Genomic DNA, 14,038 nt, shown 5'->3' with positions numbered 1-14,038 from the left:
TTTACATTTGGTAATGTATGTTTCAATGCTACTCAGAGGTCAAATCTTTAGGAATCCATTTCATCCAGGAAAATTAGCTGGCTCACACAGGGCACATTAGAACTTCTGAGAGTGACTTTCTTCACCCAAAGTCTTTACAGTCTGGAAACTGTCTAAAACCCTGGATAGAATCTAAGGGTTGTTGGGCCCACATGCCTAACACAAGCTTGATGTGATCTACAGAATGTACGTAAGGAGCAGACTTGGAGACAGGCAGGCTATTGTGTTTTATGTGTGCAGGTGTTCACTGTTGATAACCTTTTTTTTTTTTTAATTCACTAAACATTTTATTTTGTTTTGGAGTATAGCTGATTAACAATGCTGTGATGGTTTCAGGTGGACTGCAAAGAGACTCAGCCATACATATACATGGATCCATTCTCCCACAAAGTCCTTCCCATTCAGGCTTCCACATAACACTGAGCAGAATTCCATGTGCTATACAGTAGGTCCTTGTTGGTTATCCATTTTAAACATAGCAGCGTCTACCTGTCCATCCTAAGTTTTCTCCAGAGTCCAAAGCAAAGTTCTTATGGCTGGTTGGCCGAACAAAAAGTGCAAAACCCTTGGCATAGTTACTTCCTTTAACTAATCTTTACAAAGAATATGGGGCTTTTAAATCTCTCGTTCCAATCTATTCCAATTCTGCTCATCTGTTGGCTTTTCTCCAATAGCACTTTATGGTTTTATACACTCTTAAAAACAACAAGCATCAACAGGTTTATAACTCATTTTTATAGCCTTGTCTTTAGAAGCAAAAGGAAAGCCATGCAGATGTGATCCAATTATTACTGGACTAAAGGAACAGAGACACATCAGAAAGGAGCTGTCAGAGATGACCAGCTGTCCACAGCTGCTGTTCTCTAAAATGACAATAGGTCCAATGATGTCTAGAGTCAGAACTGCTTACAAGACTTTTGTACCTTCTAGCCTAAGCTTTCTTAGTTTGTACAAATACTTAATCTACTCCCATTTATGTATTTGCCCCTGGAGGGAAAGCCCAAAACTGATCACTATTATGGCTTGGTCCCTGAATCCCCATGTAACATTAAATCCTTCTGAGGTCAGTAAAAACATGGCCTCGAAAAAGACTACAGGACCATCCATCCCTGCGAAGAAAAAGCCATTTGCTCCTCTGCTTCCCACAGAGTTAGTGGAATGCATTCTGACAGAAGCAGAACCAGACCTGTGCAGACAGAACTATCCTTTCACCAACAATAAGCAGATCTGCTCTAGAGCTATAGAGAGTCATAATAGAAATATATATTGCCTTTTATCTTCTTTTCAGTGAGTAGAGTGAAGTGTCAGGAGTTATTGCTTTAATATCAGTGGAGAAGAAGCTATTTTTTTTGAGCATGTACATAGGTCTGAATGTAACAACATGTGCAACTCTAAGACTGTGAAGTAACCGGCTTCTCAGTAGCCTTTCTAAAACACGTAAAATTGTACTGATGACATCATCTGTGAATCAGCTTCCGACTGTTCCTGTGGAATCATGTAAGGAGGTGTCTGGCTATGTCTACTCAAAGACAAGGGAAAAGGAAGACAATTCTACCACTACCTAACTCACATAAAATTAATTCAGAAGAACGAGAACACATCAGAGATTTAATTGATTATTGAATTTAGGTTTACAGTGCCCACTGAAATCAATGTCAAAGACTCAATTGAAGCCCTGGATAATGTCTTAAACCAAGAAAGGACAAGTACTGATCTACTGAATCTCCTACAGACACTAACCAGGCTAAGCGTCAATTCCCCATGAGCGCTGCTGCTGCTTCTGCTGCTAAGTCGCTTCAGGCGTGTCCGACTCTGTGCGACCCCATAGACGGAAGCCCACCAGGCTCCCCCGTCCCTGGGACTCTCCAGGCAAGAACACTGGAGTGGGTTGCCATTTCCTTCTCCAGTGCGTGAAAATGAAAAGTGAAAGGGAAGTCGCTCTGTCTTGTCTGACTCTTAGTGACCCCATGGACTGCAGCCTACCAGGCTCTGCCACCCATGGGATTTTCTAGGCAAGAGTACTGGAGTGGGGTGCCATTGCCTTCTCCGCCATGAGCAATTGGAATGTATTATTTTTTTGCCAGAGCATTTAAGGCTAATAATTCAACTTTATACCCTCTAATATCTAGATTTATGAGAAGCCAAAGTGATCAGCAAAGCATTAAGCTTTAGCTTGGCTACAATTACTTTTAAGTGACAAAACAAAAACATTAACAAAAGCTAAGGACTCCCTACATAGTTAAACTCAGACCCTCAAATTTGCTAATATAATTAGGATTTTGGTCAATACAATGTAAAAGAAACAAAGTAGACCAAAAATAACAAGTGATTAATCAACACTTATAAAATACAAGTATTGCATTTTATAAAGATTGATGGAAACTTCAGCTTCATCTACCCTTGACTTAATGCTACCCCACGGCCTCAGAAATGAACAATTCATGTCCCAATAGTAAGCCATCAGGAGGATGCAAATAGAATTTAACTAGAATATAGTCTTTCCTGTGATAACAAATGTTCCTTTCCTCCTTATCTTTTTCTGCTGTTGAAAAGAAAGGTAATAAAATGAGAGGAGAGAGTATGTCACAGTGAAAATGTTCTCCATCTCTCACCTTGAATAACAGCTTTACCATTTCAGTGATGGCTATAATAAGAATAATAACCCATGCGTGCACACCAGACATTCATAATTTCTTTATCAATTACTTTGTCTTTCTCTACTCCTGGGTGTTACTACTATGAGCATCTGTAGGTGTCCTTCCTACAAACATAGTAATTCAGACACTTTAGCTACAAAGCAACACTGACCATGATAGCAATGTCTCAAAGACAAAGATGCAGAATCAAGGAAATGTTGGAGAGAAGCTTACCTGAATGCTGGCTGTAGAGCGATTCTTGCGGGTTGTGGTAGTAGCCATTGTAGTGGTGGTCTCCATGACGGTGGTAGACATTTCTGGTGGCATGGAGGTCGTCTGTGTTGTTCCCAAGATTGATGGGACTTCTCCCACCAGCCGGACACTTCCATTGATTTTAATATTGGGGTTGTTCTCAGCTGCCATGTTCAGTACTTTCAAACCATCATAATAGAGCCCAGAAAGCTGGCCTTGGAAGAGGCGTCCTTTGTCCTTTCCGCCAATAGCTATTTGCGCCTGGGTGTTGAAGATGGTTAACTGCCGGCCTAGTGGGTTGGGTGGAGGAAACATCATTATTCCCATACATTTTTCTCTGCCTTACCTGGTCTGAATGGACCAGACATCAAAACAGGCTTCCTTGAGCAACTGAAGGGGAGAAAATTGGATAGCAAAAATTCAGTATAGGTATTGGCAAGTAACAAAAATTCAATCTCGGCATTGGCAAATAACATTTCCCTATGTTTATCTCTTCCACTGTCTAGCTGAATATCCTAGACAGCCTGAATAATTGAATGTCTACTTCTTTATTGTGAAGCAGGAGAAATCTTGCTTCAATGATGAGTGGTACTGCATTCTTCCAGGGTATACAGTTGTGGATGACAGAAAAAGAAAACAACCCAAATCAGGTAATTATAATAATAAATCATAAATACCTATCGTACTGACTTTTTTAACCTACAAAGTAACATAATGAAAATGATGAAGAATATATAGGGCAAATAAAAACTCAGTGGGGTAACTCAGAACACTGAATTAAAAAACTAGGTCTGATAATTAAATTAACTGAAATTAAATTAGATTTTAATTAAGAGACCTGGAGCTATTGTGTACTTATAAAAATAAACACCTCTAAGAAATTAAAGATTTCCTAGAAATTTTGCTAATGTATAATATTCTATCTGTACTTGCTATTTCATAAACTTCATGACAGATTATTTTCTGTCTTTATTCATTGGGGGAAGGGGAGAGACCATGGTCACACAATTAAATTTCTCTCAAAGGTATGGAAAATAAGTAGGCATTGATCATGTCAGCGATAAAGGGGGAAAGAAAAATGACATCATTCAAAATCAACAAATTTTAAAAGGAGGGATGCTGCTAAGTCACTTCAGTCATGTCCGACTCTGTGCGACCCCACAGACAGCAGCCCAACAGGCTCCGCCGTCCCTGGGATTCTCCAGGCAAGAACACTGGCGTGGGTTGCCATTTCCTTCTCCAATGCATGACAGTGAAAAGTGAAAGTCAAGTCGCTCAGTCGCGTCCGACCCTCAGCAACCCCATGGACTGCAGCCTTCCAGGCTCCTCCATCCATGGGATTTTCCAGGCAAGAGTACTGGAGTGGGGTGCCATTGCCTTCTCCAAAGGAGGGATAGGTGTTAATAAAAAAGGCAACACATAAAACACCTTAAATGATATACGGGCATGTTAACGGATTGAAGACACAGCAGCTCACCTTATTGCTAGTTCCTATTTGGGGGACCATTTATGCTCTATGCACAGAAAACTATCAGAAGGAAAGCATGGCAGAACAGAGAATGGTATAAGTCAACTTATCTTACACCCCAACTATCCCCATTTTAAAAAGCTTTTCTTAAGCTTGAGATCTTTCACAGAAAAATCTAGCTTTTGAAGGACAAAGCCTTCTATTCTATTGTTTCTCCAGATTATTTGTCTGCTTTTCCATATGGAGAAAGAGGGGAAAACTTTTTTTTAAATGGAATTAAGTTTATCCTTTTTGAATTTTTCCTCCATTTTAGTTAGTGATCAAACAATGCTCCAGTCATCCTTAATCTTGCTGGAATTATTTTAGCTATTAATGACTGAAAACAATGTTCTATTATACTCACCTGTTTAATTGAAAGGAGTATGTTTTTTTTAAGACTGAGATCTTTGCTCTATGATCTCTAATATGAATAGAGACATACTGTGATATTTAGGCTCGTAACTTCTACAACTATTATTATATGGTGTTTAAAGTCTATATGTGCTGTGTGTGTGCTAAGTCGCTTCAGTCACATCCAACTCTTTGCAACCCTACGGACTGTAGCCCACCAGGCTCCTCTGTCCATGGGATTCTCCAGGCAAGAATACTGGAGTGGGTTGTCATTTCTTTCTCCAGGGATCTTCCCAACCTAGGGATTGAACTCGTGTCTCTTATGTCTCCTGCATCGGCAGGCAGGTTCTTTACCACTAGCACCACCTGGGAAGCTCTTAAATCTATATAAAGAGTAGTATCCTTGAATTTCTAGTATATAATCCCTTCTCAATTCTAGTGGAATCCCTTCTCAATGTATAAAAATGGGTGAAATGGAAGAGGTAGAAAAGGGAAAACACCTCTACTCAGTGGGAACTCTGTACAAGAGCCCAATCCACTCATCAGGCAACTCTTAAGGGCATATTAGTCAAGAATGGTTGATAAATAATACCCCTTTGGGAGCTTTAAACACTACACTATGGAGAATTGGCCAGATAATTTTGTTATAGTGAAAATAATGTCTATAAAAATATGTGGAGCATGGAAATGGAATCTGTTGGCTTTAAAAACAAAATTGCCCAGATCCTAAGGGACTAATCAAATAGATCTAATAGATTTCCATTTCTTTTCCCATCAATTCCTTCAGTGCCCTGTGCACACACATTGTTGCCTGTTCTTTGACCTCTCATTTTTCATATGAGATGCAGCAAAAAGTTCAATGCACAGTAATGCTGGGTAATGGCCTAGAGCTCATACCTCATTACTATTTAGTTTTTTGACAACAGCTTTTTTCCTGGGAGCCCTAAGCTTACTACTGAAAGAAATGCCATGATGGAAGGGGAGAATAAACATGCTCTCAGCTTTGCATAGGCATTTGGAATAGCTTAACATAATAAAAAGTTGCCTAATAGGAGAATTGAAGGGCTAAAGTTTAGTGTCTTGCACCAGATAGCCCCAATACCATAATATCCCTTCCATTCACATAACTGTTGGCCAACCATAATATTTATTCATTGCCTTTTTTATATATAGCCCAGCACTGAAGATCAGTTGATGCTTATAACTGACTACAGTAGATTTTGCATTTCTAATATTCCCAGAAGTACTCCACATCTATAATGGTCTTCATCTTATTTTCCTAGTGATGTTATTCCGCCTATGCTTACAAATGAAAGGAAGGTCAGAGAGAATTGAAATGCAAAGTTGAATTACACTGGCTAGAAATGATGGATCTCCTTTATTCCAGTTGCCACGGTTCACTCCAAAAAGTGGTCTCTGCTTGTTCAAGACAGACCCAAGTGTGGAGCAAGGCAAGACATTTCCTGGGCTACACAATTAAACCACAGCTTCATTTCTGGCTATTCCTGCTTTCACAGAGAGATCTGACTAATCATTTCTTGAGAACAAGACACTGGTGGGGTAAATAGGGAAGGAGTGTATATGTTTCAGGTATCCATCATGCCATAGGAAGTATTTGGGTCTTTGTTTATTTGTCTGTTTCATGGTGTATTTCTGACTGGATCTGCTTTTGTTATGTTCTAAACCCCTTTCCCAGCCCTCTGTACCTTAGATTAGGTGGTTAATAGTAATGTTGGCAGGCACTAAAGGAACTGTGGGATATTCAAGTCTTCTGCTATCTTTTCCTCTGGTCAATTTCACTCTCTCAAGGAAGCAGGAGTAAGTGAGAAACAATCATCACGACCCTCTCCCTGCAAAGGACATAAGGGACCCACCGCAGAACATTTACCATCTGCCCAAGATTCTCAAAATCAGTGCCAGGTCTCCTTATGGCCACTCATTATGATCAATCGTGTTTCTTTCTTTTTTATTTTTAATAAGGGATGACCACTATTCTATCTATATTACAATCTGATAATGGATTCAAATCTATCACCAATAATATATAAAATCTGACTACAATCCCAGTACAGGCTTTGTAGCAGGTTACTTGGTGTTTTGTTTTGGGTGCCCATCCTCTTGGAAGTCGTTAAATGCTCCCTCATGTGGACACCAAGTTCACATACTGCTTAAATTAAATCTTTGTATGTTTCCAGTCAGTGTTGCACAAAGACTAATTAATTAAACCTCAGAACACCCTTGGGGAATAGGCAGTATTATTTCTCCTCTCCTCAGATGGGAAATCTGAGATATAAAGAGGTTAAGTGGATTGTCTAAGGACAGAAAGTCAGTCAATAGCAGACAGCGCCAGAAAACAGGCCAGGGAATGCTGTGACTCACATCTCCTCTCCAATGACAGAAGCAACTGTCTCTGCCCAAGTGACAGAGCAGTCCAAGTCCTTACTAATGCCTCTGCCTAATCATCTTTCCAGATTCACCCTTTTCTAACTCCTTGTCCTTGCAAGGTCTTTGGTATACATTTTCTATTTCTATAAAGGGAAAGTTGGCTAGACAGAGGAAGAGATAAAGCAATAGAATGAATAGATGTTACTTACCTAAATGAAACAAAAAAGTGATTTGGGCTAAAATAATGTAGAAGAGAGAACCCCCCAGTTTGTATAGAATTCTTTTCAATATTATTTGCATATATAAACATACATACTCAGTTAAGAAACAAACTCCTCCCTTCCTCCCATCCAAACCACCCCTACCCAGTCCCACCCATTCAACCTCTATTGTGTGTTTGGCAGCGTCCTTCTATATAAAAAGCCAACTGATAACAATGCTATTGGAAGAACAACTAAAAGCCTACTAATAACTTTAAAATGATTAATACAAATGAAAATGCCTGGCATGCTATTGAACTTAGACTTCAAAAGGCAATGGAGTAAAATAAAATATTATTAACATAAAATTGAAAGAAACAAAAAATAAATTTTCTCAGGCACATGAGACTCAGACATGCATCTAAGTTGTCTTTTCCTTTTTAAGAAGTGAGGCAATCATCATCTCTAATGTTAAAGGGACTTTATGAGCTGGTGATTACTAAACAAAATTATTTGCTTTTTAGAGTTATTCTTTATTTTTAATTAGACCACGTACGTTAAAAACAGGGCAAACAGTTAAGACTCAGTGAGGATTTTCCGTGTTTAAAGTTCTGAATGTTTTCACTCAGCTTGCAACTGTAGAAGTCCTTTGTCTTTTTTTTTTTACGTTGCATATTAACATACCCCATTACTTTTTATAAATAATCAAATCTCTACATATTTTAAAAACTCACTTAATATCTCCTTAAGAAAACAAACAAACAAACAAAAAAAACACCTCAAACTACAAGAGTAGCTACTGGCTCGGGAAAAAAAAAAAAACAGTCACCAGCTTGTTCAAGTCAGAAGTCTTTCTTCATTGAAAGGCAATGAAGAGGAGTCACACAGAAAATTCTAACGTCACATGTAACCGCTGCCCTCTTTCATTAACCAAGTGGTTGTTTTCTCTGGCAAATGAGAAACTGCTGTTTTGCCTTCCATTAACCTTTCATTTTCCAACTCCTTATACTTTTGTTGCATAAGTATCAAATACACAAGGGTACCACGCAACTGAAGTGTAGAATACGTTTATTTATTTATTTATTTTTAGTTTCCATCAGTAACTAGGATGCCATTAACCTCTTACGAAATATCTTTGCCTCTGCAAGTTTAATTCTGAAGGCAAAATCCACCCTTCTCATTCTTTCTTTGTTTAAAAACAAATGTTAAAGAACATGGCTCCCCTTATAACATTTGTTTAAGCAGTTTAAATGACGAGTCAATCTATGATTTTTTGTTGTTGTTGATGCTAACCATGCTACAGATAGTAAAGCCAAAACAGCCTCAAGATGTAAGTTTAATAAGTTCTTTTGAAATTTCTTTAGAAAGCTCTGGTATAAGAGGTAATTTAAAACAAATTAACAAATAATGTCATGCAGTGGTTAAATTGCCATAATACATTTCTTTTTTTTAGAGGTTCCTGGAATTTCTTGTTGGTGGTTGTCATGCTGATAGAAAACTAGATGTTAGTCCCTTTAACTGTATTTTAATGGCAATGTATTATAGCATGATTTATCAACATATGGCAGGTGGAAGCTGACACAAATTATAATGAAAATTAAAACAGTCATTTATGCAGCAGGCGATTATCATTTAAGGAACATTTATTTGCAGGCTTTAAAAATGAGGGTTTAGAGTCAAATGATTTTAAAATGAAAGTTTTAACGACAGTTACCTTTTTCCTGCAGCCACTCTTCTACGGGCCGGTTATATTTGAAGGGGATTTTCTGTTTTACCATTTGGAAGCGTTCATTATCAGTGTTGCCTTTAAAGTTTAAAAAACAGCTTAAAGAACAATCTGAAAAGTCAATAAGTCATTCAAAAACATCCTAGGTTTTTGGTGTGTTTTATGAAGTTTTTTAGAGATAGATAGCAATTTATCTTTAGTGGAGGTGGAGTCGAAGTCACTCTGCCCTTGGTTGACAGGTTTGAGGTCAGGTTATTCTTAGCTATGCCGTGCTCCATCAAGTTTTGGGCAAGTGGCTGGGGATGGGCATCCGTGAGAGGTGTGGCTGTTTACAGAACGGTTTACCCTCTCTCTTCTCCATCTCTCTCCAACCATACCTTGATTGGGTCAATGGAGGAACAAGGACCCCCTTGACTTGTGAGTATCAGGACCCTCGGTGTCTCAGTCACACATGTTCCACACTCACTTTACCGTATCCCATCAGAATACAGTAAAGAACGGAGCCCTGGACTTCCTTATTCTCCTCTTAAGTGTTTGCAACTGCTCTACCTTGCCAAAGAAAACAATTTAAGCCTTGATGGCCAACAGAGACTTCTTATTCCATAAAGTGGGGACCTGGCATCCCATTGCCTATGTAAAATAGGTAGAGTACCACATGGAAATCTTTTCATCTCTATCCCTTGGTCCATATCTGTTCCATATTTTAAAATCAGAGGAACTCCCAACTAAACATCTGTAAATAAAAGCAGCTATACATTTAGTGGTATAGCATTTCCAGGCCTTTGAGCATCTATATTTTATTAGTACCAATAGACACAGGTTTTATAAGTTTACCTAGTCTCGCTCTCTTTCCTTACTATGAGAGGTCCTTCCTGAATATGTCTCCATTCAAAAAGCCTGGTAGGGATACTTCTTCCAAGCATGAAATATCTAATTAATTTCAAGGCTCAAATATAATGCTTTTAACTGTGAGTATGCCCACTTTCTTCCCTTTGTAAATGTTATTACCACCCCTGGATGGTTTGTCTAATTAGGACAGACTTGGAGAGTGGTGTTGTGAAGATATACCCCTAATGAATATGCTTCAAAACACAAAATAATGAAGCCATGCTTTGGGAACTCTACTGTCTTATCAACCAACATCATGGAGATCAAACAGAAACTAGTGAATTTCTAAATTACTTCTGAATCTTAGCCTTCTAGTATTGGAACTTCAGGAAGCCCAATCCAGATCACCAGTGTTAAAAGTGAAATAAAAATCTCAAAACAGGTGGTTTGAAAGCAATTCATAAAGTATAAAAGCTAGAAAGAATATTAGAATGGCATGTAGCACCAGGTGGATAAAAGCTTGCCCCAGTATTTCCATCTCTGGGCCACCTGCATGTCGGAGTTTTTATTGGTGGAGAAGATTCTGTGTGTGGTCAGACTAGTACCTGCCTTCTGTGAGAGGCAGAATGGTAAAGGGGTAGCAGTACTGGGTACATTTAAAAGATTTCCCATTCATTTCTCCTTTGAACAAATTAGTCTTAGGAGCTGACTCATTATTCTTACTCCCCAGGAGTAAAAACAAACAAAAAGCTCATCAAAGAGGAGACTGTGGATCTGTTTCCAGCTTACATTATGAGACCCTATCTGGTTGGCATCAAGCCTAATATATTAACATATCAAAGGACAACATGTAATGAACGGAAAGAACAACTAACAATTTTGGATTGCAGTATATAATTTAAAGTTTTCCTCAAAGTGTTATTTCTCACAGAAGAAAAAAAAAAAAAAAAAGAGAGAGAGAGACAGCTAGGAGCCAAAATAGAAAAAGGTATCTTAACTTCTTGGTGTTTCAATAAGCCCACGGTGAAAAAAAAGGTAATTTTAAGTTAACGTAAATAAATACCTATGAGACCATTATATGATCATCCTGGTAGATCTGGTACACAGAAGTCTACTAATCCAAAATAAAGTTGGGCTAATTTTCACATGTCCTAATAGAAAAGGAAGATGTGCTTTTCTGAAAAGAACGTATATCTGTGTAACTCTTAACTCTACCCTACAGGAGACAGCTACACAAGGGATATATATCATCCATCTTCACAAGCTTTGACCTCTCTCAAGTTTTAGTCACAACAACATACTGAGAAATGCCAAATGGATTATGCCAGATTCACCTTGAATATATTCTATTACTTTGGGTTTTCTGTACCTGTCATTGGTGCAATATTAAGTGTAGCAATGACCTTTTCCCACTCTCTGTAGAATGGATTAGTGAAGTCAATAACGAAGAGAAAGCTAAATATTCTTAGTACCACGCAAGGCAAAATATGAAGTACCGAATGTTCCAGACTGACAGCTCTATATGTACCAACTTAATTAAGAAGCTGCACTGACTTACTTCTTCCACAAACATAGGAATCTTGGTCCTTCTAAGTATCCCCCCTCCCATTCAATCTGTCAAGCATAAAGCTCCATGGAAAATCATTTCAGATATGGTACGGGCTAGACGACTAAGAAACAATGGGGGAGAATCAATAAGTGATGTGTTGGGAGGACAGCATAGCCACAATTCAACCTTAGACCCTTCGGAAAGTGAAAGACAGAGAGTCATTCTTCTCCATCTCAGCTTTAAAGACATTTAGAAAAAAGTTTTAAGTTTTCCATGCCAGACAGATAGCATCTGGCAGAGGGGATAGCGATCTTGCGTACTGTTAAAAGTTGTGAAAGATGGAAGGTCATTTGGAAAACCAAATTGGTTTAAATTGCCACATTAACATTGTTCTTAGTCTCTTTTCATGTTCTTGTTGGTTTTTATTTTAATTTAGCTCAAACATTAGTGAGAAATGTTTTAGAAACATGTGCATGAGAATGAGTTCATTTGCCCCGAGCCCCATTTGTTTGAAGAGCAAACAACCTTCTAAATATCAGAATTCATACACAGGGACTACTCTGAAAGCTGAACAAACCTCATCAAATCCATTTACATTCATATCCAATCCTTAATGACATTTAGTTGTACATTTTATATAGCAACCAGTATGAACATTGAAACAAAGACTAAAATCGATACTTCAACAGACAGGGATGCTATCCTTAAGAAAGAATGGCCTTATGAATAGTAATGTCATAATGTCATTAAAAAGAGGCATATGTGCATTACTAATTAGATCCTAAAAATCTAATGACTACAGTTCTCAGCCACACTGAGAAATTTACAAATTGCACAATGAAATCTTCAAATAGATAGTTCTTAAATTACTTATATGGATCTGACACTCACCTACATGGGACTGAATTTTAGAAAAAAAAGTTCTGATCATATTTCATTCTACTTAAAAAGTTAGAGGTGTGTGTGTGTGTGTGTGTATCACCATCCATTTTTTATACAGTTAGTTGCCTGTTGTCATTTGCTTTTGTACTATTGACTCTATTATCAAATATTTCAGTTCCTGGAGACACATACAACCATGCACTGTTTAATTTCAATATTGTGAAGAGCAGAATGCTTTGAGGTAAAATTACTAAGGCCCAACTGGTTCATACACACAGCTACAACCTTTATGCAGAAACAGCTCACATTTGTGACATTTGGGTTAATCCATTTAGAAGGAAAGGAAGAGAGAACAGAGGAAGGAAAGATAAAGAAAGCAAGTTGACCCTTGACTAGTTTTCCAATACATTAAGTCCCTCTTTAGGTAATCTGGAAACTTGCCGATTGGCCCCAAAGCAGTAAAAATTCTTTCAGCTGAAGAACTTAAAGATAGAGCAAACTCTTGTATAGCACAAAAAATAACTTTTACACCATTTTTTTACTCTGTTGGTCCAATCATAGATCCTATTCATTAGAAGTTATACTAATTTTCTTAAAATCGTCATCAGTAAAGTATAGGAGGTCATAACTTTGGGCTGGCTTTGAGTTTTAACTTCAGTAGCTGCTTGACCTTGAACAAGTCACTTAGCCTCAGGTTCTCCACTTCCCAGTTCGCCAGAGGACTCAGTATAGGATATTAAGAGGCAGAGCATATACAGACCCTGAGATATGAAAAAAGAATCCAATCTATTCAAACTACTTAGTATTATTAATATGATTGAATTCGTTCCTACTAATCAAAAGGAAGCGCATTAATTTCATGGTCTCCAATCAAAAGATGACTGTATTGTTACCTTTGGTCCCACAGGGTTCATCATTCAAAGATTAACTGACCATAGAAAATGAAACAGCCTATATATCCCCTAAATCCCCTGGTTGTGGCTTTTTATATTTCTACATCTTCTAAAATACACTCAGATAACCCCATTTCCAAAACAAAGTGGGTTTCTAAAACCACGGAAAGTAAAAGAGCAATTTAGGCATTGACAAATGTGATTTCTGGGTCCAGCCACAGGTAATGATGATATACTGCTGCTAAGTTGAGGAAGAGTGGCTTAAAGGTTCTGGCAATTTGCACTGGGCTGGCAGAAAATGCTTTCTTGCAGGTAGACTATTAATACCATCTGAAATGTTGTCAAGCACATGGACATGCTAATAGGAATATCGTAGCAACATTCGTCTGTGCAAAATTAATGCCAGAGGTATTTTTTGCATTTTGTTTTGAGTCTTGGAATAAAGGAAGGGAAAGTTTTCTTTATTGCTTTGTTGACACTAAAAAATGAGACTGTGGGTCTAATGAACAGTCAGAGAATGATACTATGTATTAGAGCTAGAGGCAAAAGAAAATCGATGTGGGCAGGCTCAAGTAGTATAGGCCATTTTCAGAGGTGCTTAGAATGTCTCTCTCCCCAAAGAACACTTTGTGAGTTTCAAAGCAAAGTGAGACACTAAAGACAAGGAACTGGGGAAACTCCTTGAGCCTTGCTCTGATTTTGTTCCTAGTCTTGACCCAGATGAACTCTCTTTACGAGTCAGAAAAAGGGGGGTTGTGCTTCCCAAAGGGCATCTAGAATATTCAGCTAC

The 14,038-nt window shown here is 38.1% G+C and overlaps 1 protein-coding gene across 1 annotated transcript in view; it reads right to left on the bottom strand.

Annotated features, from left to right (window-relative positions):
- The window catches only part of LOC129622140 (neurexin-3-beta), a 612,931-nt gene that overhangs the window by 166,009 nt on the left and 432,884 nt on the right, over nucleotides 1-14,038 (bottom strand). The window contains exons 4-5 of the mRNA XM_055539030.1: nucleotides 9,085-9,174; nucleotides 2,910-3,217 (exon numbers count right to left, since the gene is read on the bottom strand). Coding sequence (XP_055395005.1) covers nucleotides 2,910-3,217; nucleotides 9,085-9,174 — 398 coding nt within the window. The remainder of the gene's footprint in view (nucleotides 1-2,909; nucleotides 3,218-9,084; nucleotides 9,175-14,038) is intronic.

This window comes from Bubalus kerabau, chromosome 10 (assembly GCF_029407905.1).
Source record: "Bubalus kerabau isolate K-KA32 ecotype Philippines breed swamp buffalo chromosome 10, PCC_UOA_SB_1v2, whole genome shotgun sequence".
Taxonomy (NCBI): Eukaryota; Metazoa; Chordata; class Mammalia; order Artiodactyla; family Bovidae; genus Bubalus; species Bubalus kerabau.
Note: the sequence above shows the minus strand (reverse complement) of the source record. Positions and strands in the feature narration are given on the sequence as shown.